Source organism: Taeniopygia guttata, chromosome 13 (assembly GCF_048771995.1).
Source record: "Taeniopygia guttata chromosome 13, bTaeGut7.mat, whole genome shotgun sequence".
Taxonomy (NCBI): Eukaryota; Metazoa; Chordata; class Aves; order Passeriformes; family Estrildidae; genus Taeniopygia; species Taeniopygia guttata.
Window position 1 is genome coordinate 16,815,386 of NC_133038.1, and position 23,053 is coordinate 16,838,438.

At 44.5% G+C, this 23,053-nt stretch overlaps 1 protein-coding gene across 1 annotated transcript in view; it reads right to left on the reverse strand.

Annotated features, from left to right (window-relative positions):
* CTNNA1 (catenin alpha 1) overlaps nt 1-23,053 on the reverse strand; it is a 115,002-nt gene that overhangs the window by 69,270 nt on the left and 22,679 nt on the right. Inside the window, exons 4-7 of the mRNA XM_030283950.4 lie at nt 20,920-21,086; nt 20,048-20,167; nt 18,054-18,320; nt 14,848-15,051 (exon numbers count right to left, since the gene is read on the reverse strand). Coding sequence (XP_030139810.1) covers nt 14,848-15,051; nt 18,054-18,320; nt 20,048-20,167; nt 20,920-21,086 — 758 coding nt within the window. The remainder of the gene's footprint in view (nt 1-14,847; nt 15,052-18,053; nt 18,321-20,047; nt 20,168-20,919; nt 21,087-23,053) is intronic.

A 23,053-nucleotide genomic window follows, 5' to 3' on the forward strand; every position in this document is an offset into this window, starting at 1 on the left:
TGGGTTCCTCCAAGTCAGGATATTCTGATCCTGTGAGTCTTCTTTAAAGAGATGATGAAACCAAACCTTGAAAGTTATTGTCTAGTGCTATCAATGTATTATTTCTTAAGGGGAAAAAACATTACTGCAACAGCAAAAAGTAATTTTTTTACTATTATTTGCACCTGTGGTGTGGGGGAGAAAGGGAAGGGATGAAGAGAGGTGTTTGTCAGGTCTGAAAAACAACAGATTCTCAAACATTTTGTACTAGTTTTATACCACTTCTAGGTAACAGATCTATCTCCCAGTGTTCTCTTAAGGCTTATTCTTATATCTAGCAAGTTAATAGCATATGCTTTATGATATATAGCATGAAGGCTCTACACCTCTGCAGCACATTTCTATCACTGAAGCAAAAATATCTATTTTTAAGGTCAGTAATGGTAGGAAAGTGCCAGGGTGCCAAGGAAGTCATCCTGTAACAACATCCATCTTTTCCCTAAAAGCGCAAAAGAAAACCCAAATTGGCAATAATACATCACACGCTAAACCTGACATTCCATGGAATCGAGTTTCCCCAGTTTCCATCACATCATGATGCTGGGGCTCTGCAAGCCAGAGCAGACCCAGCATTAACCAAGTAAATGTACCTGAAACCTTTTACAAAATGGCAGAGGTTTCTATTTCTTGTTTCCCAGCAGGTGTTTCTCAGCTGAGCTCAGAGGCAGCTGTGTGCCAGGTCCCTCTTCCAGCAGCACACTCAGGACACAGACTATCCTGAGCTGGAAGGGGCCCACAAGGATCAGAATCCAACTCCCAGGGGAATGGCCCACACAGGGATGGAGCCCCACATCCTGGGGTTATTGACAGCATGCTCTGACCCCTGAGCCCATCTCAGGGTCACTGTCTCCACCCCAGGGCAGTTCCTGCCTCCATGGCACAGATGCAGAAGAGTGCTGTGTCTCTACCTCACCCAACTCCAGGTGTAAAGGGGTTACTTTGCAGGGAGTCTGGCATCCTACACCTGCAATTTGCAATCCCATGCTCCTACCCCTCCCTGCTGGGAGGTGTCAGGGCTTAGGACTCCAGCACACCCAGCCAGGCTGCTCCTCCTCCTGGACCACAGCCCCCAGCTGCCCCCCAGCCCAGACAGGAGCACAGAATCTGTGCTGGAAAGGAACAGGACAGCACCACATCACAGCTCCCACAGGCCCTGGAATGGATCACAGCTGCTGATAAAAGCACAGTTTTAAACCTAAGTGTCTTCATGCAGCACCCAGATCAAAATAATGCCAGATCCCCCCAGCCAAGCACAGCCAGGTGAGATCTGACCCAGGCATCTGTGAGCGACAACCAGGAGCTCAAGGAAGGCTGCTTAATATTTTGTCAACACTTCCAGCTGTTTCCTCCCAAGGGATTTTGCCAAGTGACGACTGGTTAAGCTTGGCTACAGGTCAATTCATCTCACTTCCAGTATGCCTGGTTAGATGGGAGAAGCAGGATGGATGGGAGAATGTCTCAGAATACCAAATCAGGAGGACAAACCACTTCTAGCAGGAGTCAGAGAGCTGCTGGGGCTGGTGAGTAATCTACCACTGGAGCTGCTTTTTTACAGGCTTGGTTTTTCTTTTTTATGTTAATTAGCAACCTTATCTAAGGAATATCTCAAGCTTTTCTTTTGCAGATTATATGAATTAATAGATATATGAAGAAGCACGAAAAGTAGGCTGAAGTTTACACCTGCAGTAATTGTAAAAACCTTGAGATATTGTAGTTCTTATCAAATTTTACATGTGTGGAAAAGGCTTTAGAAATAGAACTAAAATTGGAACAACACAGACCCCTGCAAAACTCAAATTAAAATGAGTGAGCCAAGGCAGCATATGCCCTTTCCAAGAGGAAGAGAATGCATTATAAATCTGGGAATAAAGCCACCTAACTCCTGGCAAGACAGCTTGGAGAAACAGATAATAAAGCAATCCTACCAATATGGTCACAAGACATTCAAAGTTAGAATTAATGTATCCTTTATTCATTATTAGAAATAGAAATAGGTTAAATTTGCGACGGATTTAAAAGCGTTTCCTGTAGGGGGGATTCAGCAGCCTCAACCTCCCATACACTAACAAAAAGTAGGTATGAAGCTGCCTTTGACAGGAAGCAATAGGCATTAAAAACTAGGCACAGCAGGAAAAGCTGACTAATTGTTAAGAACCTCAAGCCTTGGCAGCAGCCAAACCAGCAGAATCTCCTCTCCATCACAAAATCCCAGAATGGTCTGGGTGGGAAGGGACCTTAAAGATCATCTCATTCCACCCCTGCCCTGGCAGGGACACCTCCCACTGTCCCAGGCTGCTCCAAGCCCCAAAGTCCTACCTGGCCTTGGGCACTGCCAGGGATCCAGGGCAGCCACAGCTGCTCTGGGCACCTGTGCCAGGGCTGCCCACCTTCCCAAGGAACAAGTCCTGCCCAATATTTGATCTGAAGCTACTCTGGCAGTAGGAAGCCATTCCCCCTTGTCAATTGTCTCTCTCCAGGTTTCCTGTGGCTCCTTCAGGCCCTGCAAGGCCACCCTGAGCTCAGCCCAAAGCTTCTCCTCTGCAGGTGAACAATGCCAGCTGTGCCAGCCTTTCCTGCCAGCAGAGCTGCTCCATCCTCTGCTCATCCTGGAGCCTCCTCTGGCCTGGCTCCAGCAGCTCCAGCTCCTCCCTGTGCTGGGACAGCTCTGCAGGGTCAGATGAAGTCCCTGAGAAGCCAAAAGGGCTCAAGCAGCAGCCCTGGCTGCCCAGGAGGGGGATCCCACTGAGTGCACTCAGACCAAGCCTCCCTCATCCACATCACCTACATTCATCCAGAGCCAGTGACTCACGGGGCACAGTGGGGATTAAAAAGCCCAGAAACGCGGTGTGCATACCTTCATCACCAAGCTATTATTTACTAAGCTAACTAATTAGCCAGCCACCCTTGCAGACAATAAGAATGCATTAAAGTATTTAGAATTCCAGTACAAGCCTGACACATACGAGGTGGCTGTCCTTCTTCAAAAGAAAATGAATGTCAAAGGAAATAAACCATTTAGGAACACTCAGCACATCTGAGGTGCAGGGGAAAGGCAGCATCGCCTCAGCATCCAGGAAAATAAAGGAAAACAAAGCTGAGTGCTATGGGATGCTGAGACATTTCAAACTTTAAATTGTATCATCTTCTAATTCTAAAGAGATCATTAGACACACAATTTAAATTAGCATTAGATAGATGATAAAGTAACAGCTATTAAAAATTAACAGAATTAATACACAGAACTGCAAAAACTGGCACAGAAAAAGCAGGAGATTGAAGGTACTTGAGCTGACAGTAATCTGAAAAACCCAGCTGGTAAATTCAGTTTTACACCAAGAAATAAGTTGTAACTGAATCTACACTTCACTGCAGTCTAGCACTGATAGCACCCTTCCCTGCTCACAGGCACTGCTCCAGGAGTGGGTAATAGAATCAAAGTCATAGAGCAAGTTTACACAACACATAAAATAATCAATCCACTGGAAATAACACCAAAAATACTCCCAGGGGATACAAGTGCCCTGTGTACTTGAGTGCCTGCTGTAACAAAAAGAGCTCCTCAAGTCCAGCTGAGATACCCATAACTTGGAGGCATGGAGGAAATAGGTTTCCACAGCACTACAAAACTGACCAGAGATTAAACTTTAGAGGAAGTTTGGAGAATTCAGCATCTGCCACCAAAAAGGCAGTTTTACTTTCTCTGTGAAAACACCCTCATGAGAACATTGGTGGGGGTGTACAGGACAGGAAGATGTGCATAAGTAGCACTTTTTTCTCTCCACACACATTCCTGACAGGCTCTCCTCACTCCGCAGGTCCCTGAGCACAGGAGCAGCCCCAGGGTGAGCACAGCTGTGGCTCACCACAGTGGGAGGAGCAGAAACCCACCTCACCTGTGGCTACCAGAGCCACCTCTGCAAACCCACCCTCACAAGAACATCAACATCTCCATGGCCAGGTGCAGACCCTGCCTTCCCCAATGAAAGGGCCCTGCAGGAAGGAACATGCCCATCTGGTAGGCCATTAGCTCCAAAGGGGTCACCTGCCCAGGCACAAGGCTGAAGGGCCTTCAGCTTCTTTCTCTTCAGTTATTTCTGCATTAACTTCTTGTTTTCTTGGCTTTTTTCAGTCCACTGACCTCTAGAATTTGGATTCTTTGACTCCTGGAGAGATGCCCAAAAAACTCATTCTGCCTCTAAGGAAATTCACAATTTGGCATTTAAGGGGAACAGTATCAAGTGATATAGCTGCAATCTTATTTTGTACTTGACATCAGAGCTCTCCAGTCACCTTCTTCCCCCAAAATGACTCAATAAAGAGTCCTCAAAGGAGAGGTTCAAAGGCACAGTAGGGAAGAGGAAGCCAGCCCCACATCCCACATTCCTCCCTATACAATCCAGGAGGCTGAGTGCTGAGGGGGAGATATACACACAAACCCTTTGAAAAGGGAGAAACGACACTTAAGCAACAGATGCAGAAGCCACCTGGGCGGTATCTCACAGCTAGTTGCTCAACCTCTAAACAAGCACAAGTAATTGCATTAATTCTGGGGTTTAGTCAAGAGAATTTGAATAAAAATAATACATACTTAAAAGCAGTGCAGAGTATTGGGTTAAAAACCATGGGGACAGCATGTACATAGAGGGATCTGACTTGGGCACTACTGACATTCACAGCTGCAATTCATCTGCTAGGAAGCCTGAAAGGAAAAACATCCATCAACTTCCAACACCAGATACAGGACAAAATGTGTATGCTACAAACAAGTCCCAGGGTTATCTTTCTACTCAGCAAACAGGGGCTTTTTAAAGCATCATATACCAATGCTGCAGGTAATATCAGAAAAGAAAATAAACTAAATAAAATCGCTAAAATCTCAAGCACATAATGAGACTGGTGTTTCAAAGAAATTGCTTAAGTATCTCCAGCATTCCTTAACATCTCTGTATGTATTTTATTTTGCAGAGAAATTATGCAACTACATTCATATATCAAGACAACATGAAAAGAAATTTAACAGTATCGAGATTATTTGAAGTCTTGAATAGTTTAGGAGAGTCAATGTTCCAACTCCCCCAAATAGCCCCTGTGTGCAGCCTCATGGCCAAATCTTCATCTGTCTTATTAAAAAAGCTGCCTGCCACACCTGCAAGTGAGAACCTTACTCCAAAATTTAATCAAAGGCAACAAAAAGTACTCCAACTCCAAAAAGGTTTTGGAGTCTTTTTTAGGGAATCCATCCTTTAAATACAAGGTCAAAACAAATTCCCTAAACCCCAGCAGATGAGAGGCAAGCTAGAAGGATGCTCTGGAGCAGTCATGGCACCCAGGACTGGCGCACCCACATCCCCAAGATGCTCCTCATCTCTGTGCAGTCACTCCCCCACACTCCCATGTCACCCACACTTCCTGTGCCTCACAGACTTCACTCTCAGGATACCACACCTACAAAGCTGAACTGATCCTAAACCAAGAGCCTTCTGTTTTCAGAGCCTTTCCCCCCCACAGAAGGAGTAGGTCTCATTTCCCCACATCACTCTGCAGGTTTCAGAAAGTAACTGATAATGTCAATTCACTTTATCATATTCAGCAAACCACAGCTGACAGCACCTCAGGCATATCAAAGAGATTCTGAGCTGAGAAGCAATTTTTTTCTTCTGGCCACATATGGCAGCAGTGGAGCACCCAAAGGATCCAAAAGCCTTGTTTCTTGACTGACAGACGTTACCAGGAAGGCCGTGGAGTGGATACTCCATGAGTGGCTGCACACCCCACAATATCTGCATTCACTCTGACATACACAATAAACAAAACCACCCTCCATTTGTGGAAGGCACAGGTATTTGTGAAAGCCAGCACAGAACCATCTGGGTTTGATTCTTCACTGCCTGCTGCTAATTTTGCACAAGCCCTGGTTTTCCCTTTGTGGCTCTAAGGCAGTGCTTTTTTTAATTGCTGCTGAGAAAAATGCACCTTTTAGCCCACCTCTGCAAGGCAGCTCCCGGCCTGACAGCCTCTGGCTTTGCTGCTCTTATTCTAAGGAGACAACTCTTCTAGAATGCCTGTTCAGCAAAAATAACTTGTGAGTATCCAGTCTCCAAAGTCATGAAGTGTTTTCACATAGCCTGAGCAGATTTTAACCCTGCCATACACAAGCTGGCTCTGCTGCTTCCCTTCAAACTCCTATCCCTCCTGCTAAAGAAATGTGTCCCTGTGTAGGCCAGGAGGAAGCCAAAGTTTCCTCCTCTATTTCAACAGTGTTCCAAGATACAGCTGAAGCCTCATCCTTTTCTCAGACATGAGAAGGATTAAGTCACTCTTTTGCCTCTATTTAAATTCCAGAGGGCTTCCACTATTTGGATAAGCCACAAATGCTAATTATTCTGTATTGATTCTGCTGACTTTCTGGGACAAAGGAGGTCTGAAGCTCCAGGACACATTAAGAGCATTACAGAACATCAGCTTTCTTACACAGGATAAAACAGGTTAAGCAAGAGCAGAGTCTGGATAATAAACACCACATCCAGAAGAGAATATCCAGTTTCCATCAAGACCTCTAATGCTTGCAGCAGGAGCTGTATAAAAGATGAAGAGGTACTGGAAAGGAAAAAAATGAAAGAGCACAACAGGTTTTGCATGTCGTGGGTGCACTGGAGAGGAGACAAGTGGTACCACACAGTCACAGGGACACATGTGTACATGGACAGTGACTGTTCTCCTCTCCCTTCATTATCTCCTGAATCCCATCCTGCAGATAGACCTTAATCCAGAGTTTGTATTAGATCAAGGCAAAAGAAAAAGGAGAAGTCGAGGAGTTTAGAATCAAGTATGTCATTGCAGTACAAGAATTGTGGTACTCCAGCTTTGTAATAATTCCATCACCCCCTTCCTCCAACGAGAGGAATTGAAAAGCCCAGTTGTGTGTGTAATACTTATGCACACTGAGAGCATGATCCTGCTGGAGGCTAAAAGACTGTTTATCCACAGATCAGCAGTCACTGCACAAACTTACATGCTCCATTCCATCCATACTCCTTGAATTTGACTTTGAGAGACTACTCAAGTATCACCAAATGGGAGTTGCATTCGGGGTGACTACATATTTGATCTTATGTAGACAGATAAATTTCAAATATTTGCCTACAAAACAGTAGAATTCAAATGAATTAAGCCATAAACCACAATGTTAAGGCAGAATCTACGCACAGCATTAGAGTGTATTTATGTAAAACCACTTTGAGTTCAACAAAAATAAAACACTGCAAAATGCCAACATCCATATCACAAACAAAACTGTACACATTATTATTGCAGGTTTTCCCTGTACCAATCTTAAATGTTATTTGATTAACATGAGATTAAGAAAGGTCGAGATTTATAATGCATTATCAGAAGATCAGAATGTGTTAACACTGGAGATGGACACATGCCTGACAAGAAAGGAAAACCCGGGTGTTTCACCAACACAAAAGCAAAGGGTGAAGGGGGAAAGGAGAGACTGGGTAGCATGGGAGCCTTCACGGCCACTCAGAGTATCCACAGGACTCAATTCTTGTTCAGAGGCAGCACTAGAGCTCAGCTCTGCTGCACAGCTGGCTGCAGTGAGCACTGTAAGTGAGGGCAGCCACCTTCCTTCTTTTACATACATTAAGACTCTGTAACAAAAATGCTGCAAAGTGTGGAAAGGCTGCAAGGGTGAGTTCTGCTGTACAAGGCAGTTCAGAAGAAGTCCCAGCTGCTGTCAAATCAATTTAAGAGAGTTCTCGCTGGCAGCTCTGCACCAAACAAACAGCAAAGGCTGAAGGCAGTGGATGGAGCACAGAAGTGATTTAAGACTTCAAGAGACTCCTACTGAAATCAGACCTGAGGTGTGAGTGCTGGGCTTTGCTGGGATTCTCTCAGGAGGCACTCAGCCATACATATGCTTCTTTAAGAGATGCATCTGCACAGCACAAAAACTGTCTTGGGTCTGCAAAAGCATCCAGGACTTGAAGCTGTGCCACTGGCATCAGTGGCTGCACTGGCCTGTGCCCCCACCCAGGGCACACAGCTGGAGCCCAGATGTGCTGCCATGGCTCCTCTCTAGGGCTGGGCACATCAAGTTGTTTGGGGTCTCAAGAACAGCTTCCACATCAACACTGGGACAAGTTCAGGGAAACCACTGGTGGTGACAGGGAAGACTCTGAAGAGCTCGAAAACCCAAAGATCACAAGGTGTACAGAACTTTGCATGAGCTGGACTCTTCAGAATGTCTCTTAAATTCCACAAGTACTTCTGCTCCTCCCTAAGAAACAGAAGGTGCCAGAACATCTCCTGAAAACCCCACACTGAAGTCCCAGACCAGGACGGTGTTGGGTGAACACCTGGAAGCTTGATTCTGTAGCCCAAAAATGCCTGACTGACACGGTATGAAGTTCTCACCGTCTTCATCTGGCTTCATTCCAATGATGCCGAAATATTTACGCTGTGGCAGCCTGTAAGCATTAAACTTAAAACTCTTATCACTTCAGAAATGTTCTGTTTTTAAAAGAAGCATTTTTGTCAAAGCAATAATGTCTATGGAAATTAGGGCCCAGCATAACAGCACAGCTCTCTACTGAGCAGCAAAGTCCATGACAGGAAAACCCATCCAGGCTTTCAAACCACATCCATCACGTCAGCATTCAGGCATCTTAAACTGACAAACAATATTAAAAAAGAAAGTGTAGATTATTTCAAGGCAGAATTTTTATCAGCATCTTTATCATCAACACAGATCAGTGTGCCATTTTAATTCACATCTATTCCCACAGAAACAGATGCTTTCATTAAAAGGGCTATGCAAGAGGCCTTTCAGTATATAGATACTTGCTATAAATGAATTTCACAGTCATGTGAAAATTCACATGCTCCTTTCCAAGCTTGGATCCTTGATGGGCATGCAAAGCTGTGGATCAACATTATTAATAGGCAAATTCATCATGAAAACACATCTCCATTCTGTAAATTGCAAGTGTGTCAGGAGTAGAAATATCCTTTGCTGGTAGTTCTGAAGACAAATGATTTCTCCCAGCAGATATTGAATAGATAAGCCAGGCACTTTCCTGCCCAATCACTTTCCAAGCAACAGAGATGTTCAGAGACACTTAGGAAAGAAAAACAAAATAGTGCAATTAAGGTTGAGCAAACAGCACTTGTGTGGAGCATTACATTCCCCTAACTGCACTGAACACAGACACAAGGGTGCAAACTAAGCATTTAGCAAGTTATGGGTCCACCAGGTCCAAATCCAGCACTGCTGGGGCCTTCTCTGGAGACTCTGAGATCCAAACCACTCTGGCCTGCAAGAGTTTTCTGAGGCAGAGCAGGGCCACAGCCTGGGCTCAACCACCTCCCTCACCTAGAAGTTGTGTCATACCAGCATAGTTCAGGTTAAAATCTAAACCAAAAAGAAACACAATCCCCATCCTCAAACAGACCCTGCTGTGGTGTTCAAGCACTTGAGGCCAAAGAGAAGATGGAAACCAGGGAAAATAAAAAGCCATCCTGAAGTGATGTGTGCCTGGAATGCCTGCTCTGAACCAGCTCCCAATGGCTTTTCTCCATTTGCTGCCAAGCACCTCTAATGCAATCCAGACAGTCAAGGACACAGTCAGAATGTTAATATGAAAGCATTAAAATTCCCATTGAAATGGGACCTGTCAGGCTACTTTATGTAACACGATTTATCGTTTCCAAATGTAGTAACAAGGGATTTTATTGTACAAGAGCATGTGGTACACAATGGGGCTCTGGTCCGCATTCCGCACTCGCCAAACTACAATTCCTGACAATGTTTCTGCTGGTACATGGCTGAGTTAGTGGTGTGTGCATGAAAGGGGAGCTGAATGCATTAGAAATTGATGGGGTACAGAGCAGACTGAAAATGAGAGCTCTCTGCACTTCCCTGTGCAAAGCAAACAGAGCCGAACACCTCTGACCACTGCTGGCTCATGGAAAGGAGCACAACTGCCCCCAGCCCTCAGGGCTTCTGCACCAGGCAGTAAAAATGGATTGTCAAAAGCTGAAGGAAGCTTTTATTTCCAGTCTTACACATCAGTCAGGTAACTGGTGTCATCTGCAAATTCAGGGCACACTGAGAGCACACTGGAAACTGCTGGTTACACTTCCAGGGCATGGTCTGTGCTTTCTGTCCTGCTGAACCCCAAATCCCTCCAAAGCTCGGCCTCAAAGGCACCAAATCCAGTGTTTGCCATGAGTAACACAGAGCTGACAGCAAGGCAAGCTGCCCAAGTCCTGTGCTAATGACACCCAGAGGGTTACAGCACTGAGCATGCACCTGTCACAACCAAGTTTGTGGATTCCTGTGCCAGTGGCATACTTTCTTTCTAAAAGAGAAATTTTTCACCTGCCAGCCCACTGGGCATTTTTAAATGCATTTCATGTAGTTTTCATTTGGGGTATGCTAACTTTTGAGGCAGAGCTGAGTAGCACAGAACAGAAAAGAAGAAATGTTGGCTGTATCTACAGTGGGAGAGGAATCTCACCAGCTGCCAGTGCAAAGGCAATGCCAGGATAAACTGGTAGCAGTATCAAAAAATACACAGCTTCATCCTTTTTACTTGGAGCAAACTGGAACAGGTCAACATGTACCCACACAAGACCATGGAGCTAGACCCAAAAGACTGTTTCCACTGTATTTTCTGATATTTCTTACTAACTTCTTCATTGATTGCACTATTAATCTTGACATCATTCAGTTTGATGCTTTGCTCTGCCCTCTTGCCTTGCCTAAGTCTGGAACTGATGTTCAACTAAAGTCAAATATGCTTTGTAATTTCTTTGTTTAATTAATAAAATACACACCAAGAATGCCTGACTGCCACAGATCATACAAAGATCTAGTTCTTGCCATCTGTGAGCTATATTACAAACTTAGCTGCAACTGATGTGGTGAATTTACTGCATTCCAGGCAGTTGATCCCAGAACCAAGACCTTGGACTATGCTGCTTTCACAAAGCTACTCAGAATCAATAATGAATTTAGGCCTTCCCCTCCCAGATCTGCCATTCAGCACCAGCAGCAAGAATCAAGCTTACTCCAAGTAATAACACCCAAATGCAAATAGGCATCCATGCTATTTCAATCCAGGAGGGATCTGCAATGCAAGTTTAAAAAGGAAAACTATTTTCTGTTGGATTGTGAGAAGTGAGCAAAAGCCATAATGGAAAACAGCTCTCCCCAGGCAAAGTGGGAGAGGAGGGGGAAAAGCCAGAGAATCAAATGCTACAATTAAGGGATAAACAGTTGGGATTTCAAAGAATGTAGTTTATAAACCAAGAGGCTAGGTGATGAAGTGGCCTATGTCATTCAGTGGACGCAGGTAATGAAAGCCCATCTCACTTCATCCACAGGAACAGACTCCTGCCACTAGCCACGACTTCTCTTGCCATTTTCAACAGCAGTCCAAAAGGTCAGAAGTGCCTGAGCTGCAGACTGCCAACACTGGGGGATACTTGGGGTAAGATAAATCAAACAGCTCCCTTGTTCCTGTCCTCCTTGAGGACCCACTACTGACCACTGTCTGACACGATGCTGGCCTTAATGTAAAAGATTTAGTCTGACCAAGCTGCTCTAGAAAACGGCAAGAGAAGTCATACTAGATGAAAAAGGAAATCATAACACACACCAATCTAAGAAAAAGGGGATTCAAACTTCCGTAACAAACTACTGAACAAGCAAATCTTGCCCTTCTTTTAAGGGCATAATCACAGGATTCATCACCTTGCCAGCAGATGCAGTGGGGGTCAAGAGATCCTACAATTCAGTTTATTGCCAAAACCTGTTATTCAGCTAAAAACTTCTGCCACACTCCATAACACAGCTGCCAATGCTTCCAGACTTACAGACCTTCAAGGACAGGCACAGAGAAACAGTTAAACTCTGGGTCCAAACACTAAACTTTGAGTTATAAACTGCCTAGAAAAGTCTTGTTATTGCCAGAGATCAGAAAGAAAGCCTGAAAGCTAGAGGAAGTCACTGAAGAGAAGACATTTAATGTTAAAAAGGAAATCTGTCTCAAGACAGTTCTGTGCTTCAGCCTTTCCAGTCTATTCCTCATCCAATCTTCTCTGAATTTTTACACTTGGCCAATAAATACCTCTTACTCTAGCACTTGGATAGGATTTACGATGCACTGCAAGTGCTGTGCAATTAACAGATTTAATGCCCAATTCACTTCCTCCTTCAAAGGGAGACTGGAGGAAAGCATCCCAGGAGCTGTGGGTATATCATACATATACATGAAATGACATTTCCTCTGCCACTACTCTAAGTCAGCACATCCCTACTCTTCCTGCAGATGTATCAAACCATTTTCACTGTTTAGATTCCCAACTATTAGTCATTCTTCAGCTTAATCACAGAGGGGTTTACAGGATGGATTTTTACACACCATCCCACATTTTAACCATAATTTATCAATTGCTTTTTCCACTCCATTTCACTGAATTTCTAATCTCATTTCCCCAACTACACTGTCTACAATCATAACATAACAGTGACTTTAAAAAATGCAGTATGCTCCACTAATTTCACAATGTGCCAAAGGAGATAACAGAGGGAATACATTCTTCCCATCTCAGAGTGATTACTTTAACTTGCCTATCGGAGACAAAAGCATATGGCTGAGGAGGAGGACAGGCATTGCTGTGAGAGGAAGTCAAAGCTCTGCACTCTCACATGGCTATTTGACCAACTTTCAATGAGACAAATGCCACCAACTCCTCCATGCAAGACTGAGCATTTACCTCTTGCACATGTTTAATTACCCTTTGGTGGCTGCTCCATTTGGAATCGTGCTGACAGGGCTCCATCCAATCCAGCAGCACATTTGAGGGATTATTGCTGATGCTTCACAGACTCATAAAACACCCTGCTCAAAGGAGTTTTGAGTGGCACAACTTCGTGCTTTGCTTTCCAGCTGCAGTCTGAAGTTCTACAAAATGTCAGTGCTGAGCACAAGCTACTTTCACAAGCAATTAAGACAAACTACATGAATACCTAGCTCAGCCCGCGGGCTACATCAGACTTCCCTTTCAGTTTTGTTCTCTTTGGTAAACAGAAATCTTGTTTTCCTTTCTCTCTACTACACACTGCATCTGTTCTCCAAATTCCACCACTCCAACCCACACATGGCAGCCCCAGACCAGTTCTGCTCTATGTTGAAATTACTTCGGCCAAAAGATTTGAAGGTAAGGTAACTAAAGCAGCAACATTCCTAAATAAGTGTTACTGTCTAAAAAAGGTATCACTGAACTCAGTTGCACCTCAAACAAGTTCAAAAGCATAAAAAAGACCTTGAGTCCCCCCATTAAGATTTCTTCAGACAATTTTACTTGCTAACGTGCTACAAGCCACACAGTTTGCTTAAGTTGTTGCCATTTCTGCAACTTTATTTCAGAAATCAGCTTTAACAGTATTGAAGTTTAACAATTATAAATAGTCTCGTTTAATTACGATTTCCTGATCTCACCTCTGAACACAGCAAGTTCTTCAGCTTAAAACCCACTGGAACAAGAGCAAAGGGGCAATGGAGGAGAAACAAGTCCAGTATTATGCCATGATGCCCTCAAATGCAGAATCCCATCCGGATGACATGACACTTACTCCAACCATAGGAACACTCTCAGGCTTCAGACAGTGTGCACATTCAGTGCCTAAACACTGGAAAAGAACTGCTCCGAGCCCAGTATTTGCACCAAACTGCTCTCAGATTTTTTACTACATATTTAACTTCATACATCACTTCTACTCAAACCGTAATAGCAGCAACAATAATCAACTTGGTTCTGACAATTCATGCTTTGCTTACAAAGATGACAGAGTTAAAGTTTCCAAGAGACAACAGAACTGAAGTAGAACTTTTTGCATAAGCTCAGTTACCTTATGTAAACTGAGGTTTGACTTTATCTACAAAACAATGTCAACAGTCATAAAAGAGAAATAGAAGCAGTGCCAAGGAATTAACACTTTACGATGATAACATTTGTTTGGAAGACTGGAGATCAGTTTTAAGGTAAGTATCATTGGTGATTTAAGAAGGTTTCATCCCACCTCATGACAAACCTTTCAGGGCCACTTGTTATTGCTCAAATTCTATTTGGGACAGAATAGAATTCACAGAATCATCAGGTTGGAAGAGACCTTCAAGATCATTGAGTCCAACCCAGCCCTAACAACAGTTTGCCAAGTGCCCTTTAGCCCTCACCAAATGCCACATCCAGGCTTTTTAAACACACCCAGGGATGGTGACTCCACCACCTCCCCGGGCAGGCCATTCCAGAACTTTATCATTCTTCCTGTGAAAAACTTTTTCCTGATATCCAACCTGTATTTCCCTTGATGCAGTTTAAGACTGTCTTCTCGCCCTGTCAGTGTTGCCTGGTGAAAGAGACCAACCCACTTGACTGCAACCAACTTTCAGGAAGTTGTAGAGAGTGGTAAGGTCACCTCTGAGTCTCCTTTTCTCCAGGCTAAACAAACCCAGCTCCCTCAGTTGTTCCTCACAGGACTTAAGTTCCAAGCCCCTCACCAGCCTCACTGCCCTCCTCTGGACAAGGAAGTGTGGACATAGTGGACATGCTTAAGTGTGTCAATGTCTTACCCAAACTGCAGGGCCAGAACTGGACACAATGCTCAAGGTGCAGCCTCACCAGCACCGAGTTCAGGGGAACAAACCAGCTTTGAGGGACACGGCTTCAATTCCATATTTCAGCTGACCCCATGGAGTTCCAGCTCCCAGGGGAGCCAGCAGAGCGGGTACTCACGTTGCCCATGTACTCGGAGAGCAGGTCCTGCAGGGCCTGGCGCACGGCGTTGCACTCGGCCACGATGCGCTCGCGGCGGTCGTCGCGCGTGCAGGACGAGTCGGCCATGAGCGCTGCCCCGCTGATGATGCTCTCCAGCCTCTCCTCCAGGGACGGCCGGAACCGCTCCTCGCTGAATGTCGAGGGGTCCACAATAATTTGTTTCTATAGCAGGAGAAAAAGTTCTGCGAATCAGTCACTGGCCCAAGTGATACCTTAGGATTCAGCTTTTATATTTTTCAAATTCTGTAATGCTTTAGTGTATAACTCTTAAACTCCTTAGAGAGTCTGAGCTACTGCCTGCATTTGGGTCAGACAAACCAATTCCTCCCTGGACCTGAAACTCAAGGACATCTCACTGTCTCAGGCCCTGAGAGACGTAAACAATAGTGAATTGGAGTGGGGGGGACAAGCTTAGAGTAAATTACTTCATTACCTGAAAGTGTAATTGGAGGATTAACCCCTGATATGTAAATTGACCAAACTTATAATTACCTGAAAAATCCATGACCATCATCCATCTTGGGTGTGGCCACCCTCTCTGAGTTTTTTTTGACTGCCCAAGGTATATCTACAGAAGGCCCTCAATAAACATCCACTTTTAATCTTGTCTAGCCTCTGTTCTAGGTAGCCACTCTAAGGCATCAAAGCAGTGTATTACTGTTAAGTCATGCACACAACCAACACTTAGAGCAACCCCCTGATCAGGCATTAAGAGGCAAATGACACCCTTTTGGCACTGAGAAAGATTTTCATGAGTAGTTCTGTAAAATTACTAAGAGGTTTCCCAGCAGATTATATTGCTACTCATTTCTTGTGCTGCTTTGACAGCTAAACAAAACTTGGCCATACGAAGCCTTGTTACGTGAATGGCAAAAACCAAATGTGCCAGCAAAAATAAGGTTCAAAGTACAGAACTCTTCCTAATGACATGTCAATTTGGACAGGCCTTCACTAGTTAACTTGTCAGATATAATTATTCCATCATGAACAAGAAAACAAACATCCAAAATTAGCTCTATGTATTGTGTTCTGTTGCCCTACTTTGCACAGTCTTTCTTCTCTTCAGTGTTAAGCAGGTAAATACAACTGTGTTCTCAACAATGCTTCAAGTGAAACATCTACATAAAGGTTTCAAACCACACAGAAATCAATTTCTTCACGGCAGAAAATTACCACATGTTTCTCTTGCCAGAGTGTCATCAAGCACAGCTCAGGGACCAAGAGACTCAGGGCTGAAACAGCAACATTGATGCATCTGCTCTCGAGGGGCCAAGACCACCATCCACAGACGCTCCCCAGGAAGAAACTGCACAGGATTTATCACCTTTGAGTTCTTTCAGGTGATTTGTTTAAACAGATCTCTAATTTAATAAAGAAAAATAATTTGGCCATTTCATGGTCTGGTTGTTTGTGTAGGGTTAGGCTGGGTTATTTCAGGGGCAGAATTTTGTAATTCTAAAAGAAGCCCCAAAGCTTTTTGAAATGGGAATTTTTTCAGCCAGTTTGTGTTCAGGCTAACCTCAGCAGCCACGTCACAACCACCTCCTTCTGCCAGCCACCAGCACACTTCATATCCCTACAGAGTAACCATGCAGCCATCACAGCAGGATGAGAACATGGTATGTGCTCTCCAACACATTCCCTCCTCGTTCTTCCTGAAACTTTTAGCCATTGGCTAATACAATGGTAGTGTGCTACCATTGCAGAACTGCACCACCACCAAAAAAAAAAGAGAGATAACAATCAGCTTGTTATCTTCTGGTAGCCATTTCATATTTTACCATCACTAGAATATCTGAGGGCATGTGTGCTCAAAGCCTCTATTATGGGAGTGTAATAACACTCAAGCAGTAGCAGGAAATGAAGTGCATGGATAACATCTGCCAAGAACCTCAACACATTTGTTTTGTCAGCCTCCTTTGGCAGGGATGAGACAAAGCTATCGTGAAGCTGGCCTGCTGATCAGGCACTGCTGCTATTAGAGAGCCTCACCAAGTGGAATTAAAAGCTCAGAAAGCTTCATGTGAACTGCAATACTCAAAAAGTAGTCTGCAGCTGTATATTGGAAAGTTTGTATAATAAAACAGGGTGATTTATCAGAAATCCCATTAGCTGGCTTGAGTTGTACAAGCCAGTCCACCAACTTGCACTGAATTGCTTCTTCACTTCCAGCCCCTGACGTGGTGCTGCTGCTGCAGGGCTGCTTTCCCCTCCCACAGGGACCTGTCAGAACCTGCAGCTCACTGGGGCTAACCTGAGGCATGCTCTGAAGGCTTACTGAGCACCTGATGGAATTTCAGAAAGGCAAACTCAAAACTGAAATTAGTCACAAAGATCAAGACAGCCATGACATCCTCTTGTTATCCAAGAGATCATAGGGAAAAGACTTCCTATCAGACACAGGGAGAACTCAATCAGAACTTTATCCTGGCAAAATACACGTGGCAGAAAGGGAGGAACAAGAGTGGTAAGAGCAAAAAGGAGAAACTGAGCAAAATCTGGCAAAACCACAACTATTAAATGCCTTTTGAGTGATGGCTTTGCAATATTAAATAAAGTTCTAGAGTAAATTAGTGCTACAGTATTTAAAATTCAGAGGCTGAATCAGGTAGACACCGAATCCTGGCTTCAAAAGGAAAGCGATCTCAGTAAAAATGCATGACTGTCCTCAGCAACGTGATGAATGCAAGATAAAGAACATGACAGATCAGTACAACCTATCAGTATGAAATGACTTCATTTCCAACCAAAGATCATATTAAAACTTCCCACTTCATGTTCCTCTCAAGAGGTAGTTTCAGCAATCCCAAATACATGATTCACTTTTAATAAATCACTTCTGTCACCTCCAAGAATACATTACATAAATATATTATGAAATAATCAATTTCAAACAAACCATCTAATGTAGCAGTAGGCTAACTGCTATTTCAGAGCTAGTTTAACTTGACAGCCTTCCATCACCAAGAACCACATATATAACTTTCTACATTCCATCAACCCTTGTTTGGAAAATGGCTTTTTTTACAAAAAGCCTACTTTGCCTACAACTTGCTGCACTTCAGTAGAAAATGATCTGCCAGGTAATATCAATAACAGCAAGCTGCGGCTAACAAGGCAGGTGAACAAGCAGGAGGGGTTTTTCCCAGCAGGGCTCCACTCACATCGAAGTTGTTGAGGGCGTAGGCCAGCTCGCCGCCCCCGCCCTGCTGCTGGGCAGCGTCGTCCGAGGCGGTGGCCTGGGCGGCGTTGGAGATGCCGCTGACCGCCTGCTGCAGCTGTTTGTAGATCAGGTCCCTGTTGGCTTTGTAGGCAGCCACGTCGGGGTGCTGCAGGCAGGCCTGGGATGCTGTGTACAGGATGGGCACGTTCTTCTGCAGGATTCCTCTGGCTGCCGCCATCTGATCGCGGTGACCCACATCTTTCAACTCCTGTTAGGAAAATTAAAGGGGAAAAAAAGGCATTTGAGAGCATTGCCCACATTCAACATCCATACACTGTCTTCCCGCATCTTCAAGGGACAGGCAGGTTCTTTGCCTCAAATCTGTCTGCTGAGCATTCCTAGCCTTAAGGACTCAACTAATTGCAAAACACGACAGCTTCATAAAGCCAAAAAACAACAACACTCCAGGGCAATTCACAACACCACAATTCAAAATCTGACATCGGATATTTTGTTCCTCTGCAGAATTGGACCAGCATTTTAAAATCTGTCCTGTCTTGCACTTGCAGATGAGAAGCAAGATCATCTTTAATTTAAACTCACAGGCTCACAACCAGAATGTTTTCTTTAATCACACCTCGAAGATGGCATTTACTCTCCTCAAGAGACTCAGGTACTTAATTTCAGAAGAACAAATATATCATCTCATTCAACTTCTTGTTCACCTCCAATGAGACAAAATTAATCCAATGACTGTAATTACCACTAATTCAACATTAGTGAGCAAGTCCATAAGTCTTTTCCCAAACACTCTGTGCTGTAATTCTCTAAAGCACCATCACCTCTGTTTTGGAACAGAGCACTATGATCAGATAAAGCCTCCGAGTCCAGCACAAACAGTAAGTTTATAAAAGGAGGATCAACTACAGTTGCAGCAGCAGCATTTCAAAATTACCTCTTAAATCTAACAAAGAGGCAGTGAAAATGAAGACAAGGACTTCCTTACTGAGAAAAAGTAAAAAAATTCTGTCAGACTCTCTAAAATGAATGGGCAATAGGTGACCTCTGTAAGGTACACACTGAGCAGGCAGGGCACTCCAAGCAGGCACAGAGACTTACAGATTTTGTACAACCACTTCCCATAGTGTGGAACAATCCATCACAAAGCAGTTTTAGAGCATTTATTGCATTGCCATCACAACCCTATCCCATTTACTGCAATCAGATTTGAGATACATAACTAAATGGCAATCCCTTTTTTACTGTACCCAGCTTATTTTCTAAGACATATCTATGCAAAAAAAAACCCAAAAAAACCAAGCAGTGTCAGAAGTGCTTGAGCAGTTTTGGTTTGTACATATCTACAGAACAAAGAGGCAAAAAATGCTCTAAAAGAATTATGCTATTTCTGATAACTTAAACTGCCCACACCTCTGCTTTCTTCTGAAAACTTAACTACTCAAGAATGAGTCACACCAGTGCTGTTGAACAAAACAAATTTCACACGCAATTTAAGGCTAAGCACAAGCTATCCAAACACAGAACATATCCACAACAAACAGGAATTTAAACCCCTCCTCCAATGGACATTTCAGCGCAAGGCCGGTGAGCAGTATCACTCACATCTGTGTAAACCACAACAGCAACAGGGTCTAGAGGAGAGTGCCCCAGGACTGGGACACATCTCAGCTCCCTGTCCTCAAGTGCAGCTCCTGGGCAGCAGCATGCCATTAAGGCACTAAAACACTGACATAAACAAATGCAACTATGAACAAATTACATCAGAGGGAGCACCCTACAGCCAAGCACACTTTTCTTGCTTACCAGACAAACTCACAGTTCCTTAACATGGCAGAGCAAAACAAAGTACTCAGTAATAATGTAAAAAAAATAAAGTAAGAAGTATTAACAGAATAGTCACTTTCCAAGAGCAACAAGGTACTTTGGAAAATAAAAGTAAGAATTAATATACAGAAGAAAGTGGCCACACTATACCTGCTGTCTTTTGGCTGCCATAATGTTAAGCTTGTCCACTTCTGGTTTGAGGGCTTTGTATTGGATACCCAAGTCCTGCTCTGTGCCAGCATTTCTTAGTTTCAAGATACCATCTTCCACCTAAAAGAATATATAGTCACATATCTTTCCAAGCAATACAGTCCACAGGTCAGGAGGTAGTTCAGAATGTATTTCATGGCAGTCAGAGAAAGCAATCTTCCTCTGCCCCCTGTTATTTTTTGGAGAGAGACACTTTAAAGGCCAATTGGATACAGTGCTTAGCTACTATTTCACAGTCACCAGCTACCAGAGACAGTCAAGAGCACACATCTGAAAGAGCTTGAAGGAGTCAAGGGCCCTGGCAGGGCCATAACAGTAGCCAGAGGGCACAAAGAGAGTCCTCAAAGCTTGTTTGCAAAGGAAGACCCAGTATCCAACGTCATTTCACTTAAATTCTGCACAAAGCACTCACCCACCCTGCTGCTCATGGGAAGGAAAGGCTTCCTCAAACAGTCCACTTTCATTTTTATTTAGCCTGCTGAAGCTGTTCATCCCTAGCAGCTGCAAAGGAGTACTGGCTATAAGAAAGCCAAATTCTGTAAGATGAAAGGGTCAGCTCTCACCTGCAGCTGCAGACCAGGGCTCAGTTAGTTTCTGTACTAAAAGTTCAGAACAGAGTGCAGCTCAATGTCAAAAGCTACTGACAGTGGGTATGAAAGCGAGTGACACACACCCACTGCACACATTCTGCTGGGAGCAAAAACCCCCAGACCCTCCCCACTGCAGAAGGAAGCTGCTGCCAGTGCACACCCCACAGGGTCTCACACACACGGTGGGCACCTGGCAGAGCAGCCCCAGAGGCCCACACTTACAACTTTGAGCTGAACAAGCAGCTTGTAGACGTCGGCCATGTCAGCCAGGATGAGCAGGCGGGTGACGGCGGAGAGCAGGGCGCGCGCGGCCCGCACCATGTTCCCGCGCTTCACCGACGAGCAGGGGTCGTCTGCAAACTCCCCCGACGCGCTCTTCATCAGGTCACCTGCATGGGGGACAGGGGGGCTGGCTTCAGCACCACACAGCATGGCATCGCCACTGGAAAGGATCCTGAGCCAGCCCGAGTCTCTAGAACAAAGCCTTTGTGAAATACGGCTGACAGGTAATGCTGCATGTAGCTACCTCTAAGTACAGCTACTTCATGGCATTGGGGCAGAGGGGTTTGTGCAGGGAGGAAGGGCTGGGAAATCACACTTTGGTCCTTATTTCCATTTGTACAGGTGTTTCAGCATGCCAGAATTCTCTAGAGAGGTGAATTCAGCATGCCTTTGCAGGGCTGCAGTCATTTGCCAAGCTCCGATGCTTTCAAAGTCTGAGCAAAAGCTCTGATTTGTGTGCCTGTAGGAGTTAAGCAGAAAGCAGCAGAAAGGCCTGTAAACACACAGCTCCTGGGACCGTAAACAACTCGGAGCGATGACCTGGCTGGATATGCCCTGGTTGGAATTCAAAGCCAGGCAGCGCTTCGTAAAACGCTTCAACATTTCATAGCCTGTGGGGCTGCATCTGGTGCAGGAGCAAAGAATTTGGGTTTCAGATGCTAACAATGCCATTGGTTAACTATGAAAAGCAAAGGCCACTTTGCACAGCTAGAGCAATTCCTCCAGAAGGCATTCACAAAGCATGAAAGTAATGTCTGCATATAGTCAGAGGAGTAAATTTTGGATTTCTCCCTCACTTTTCTGGCCAGCTTCCAGTACCACAGTTTCTACATGACAGTAAGTTTTGGAATCCACATTGTTATCCTTGGATCTCTCTGCATCTCAGAAACACAGGGAACAGCTAGGACTTAGTTTAGAAAACGGTAGGGCCTCAGGGTCAGGGATTTGCAGGCAGCAAGAGCTGACGAGAAAGCAGATTGCTATAGCTAGGTGCTGTTTCAGAGGCTTCCCAAAAACCTGTATGAAAAAATATCCATGTGGCCAAATGCAAAAATAAAAATAGCCTGTCTCAGATGAGACTAAAAAACCTCCACCAGCGCTTGACAAGTGACAGCTGACAGTGAATCCCATGGAGTTCCCCACACCAAACTGGGCAAGGGCTGCACCAAAATCTCTGCCTGATGTGGTCCCAGGAGGCTCTACTTATTTAACAGCTTATTTTTAACTGCTCAGAAATGCCAACAGCTGGAGAGCCTGGGGTTAACCAGCCCCATACATAATATCTTGCCCAGGAAATTTTTCCCACCCAGGCACCTACACCATCACAGCTAAATTCAGCCCAAGCACAGCTGCCAGCCTGCCCAGGCAACCACACCAAGATACTTGATTTTGTTCAAATGCTCCCCACTATGTAACACCCTTCCATCATCTTAAATAATACAACCAAGAGTGGCACACGACATTTTAAGATAAAAATATGCTACTTCTCTACTGGGATGCAGCAAAAAAGCTTCTGTCCAAGTACAGGCCAGCTCTGAGTATCAACCCAAAGCTATCCCCTACCCAGCTCTGAGGAACACAACTCATTATTTTAACATGGGTTAAAAACTCCAGATTTCCAGATGGGTGAGAAATGATGTACCACCAACGCTGTGAGCTTCAAACAGCTAGATTACAGAACTCTGACATGACCCTTTCTGTATTCCTTCTGGAACAGGCTAATAGTAAAAGTCATCATTACAAGTATGAAATTCATTGTCAACCTCAGGATTTAAGGATATATATTTACAAGAGCATGAAGTAACACAATAAAGGGAATGGCTTCAAATAGAGTAGGGTTAGATGAGATATTGGGAGGGAATTCCTCCCTGGGAGGGTGGGCAGGCCCTGGCACAGGGTGCTCAGAGCAGCTGTGGCTGCCCCTGGATTCCTGGAAGTGTCCAAGGCCAGGCTGGACAGGGCTTGGAGCAGCCTGGGACAGTGGGAGGTGTCCCTGCCAAGGTAGGGGGTGGGACTGGATGGATTTAAGGTCCCTTCCAATCCAGGCCATTCTGTGATATGTCAGAACCAAAAC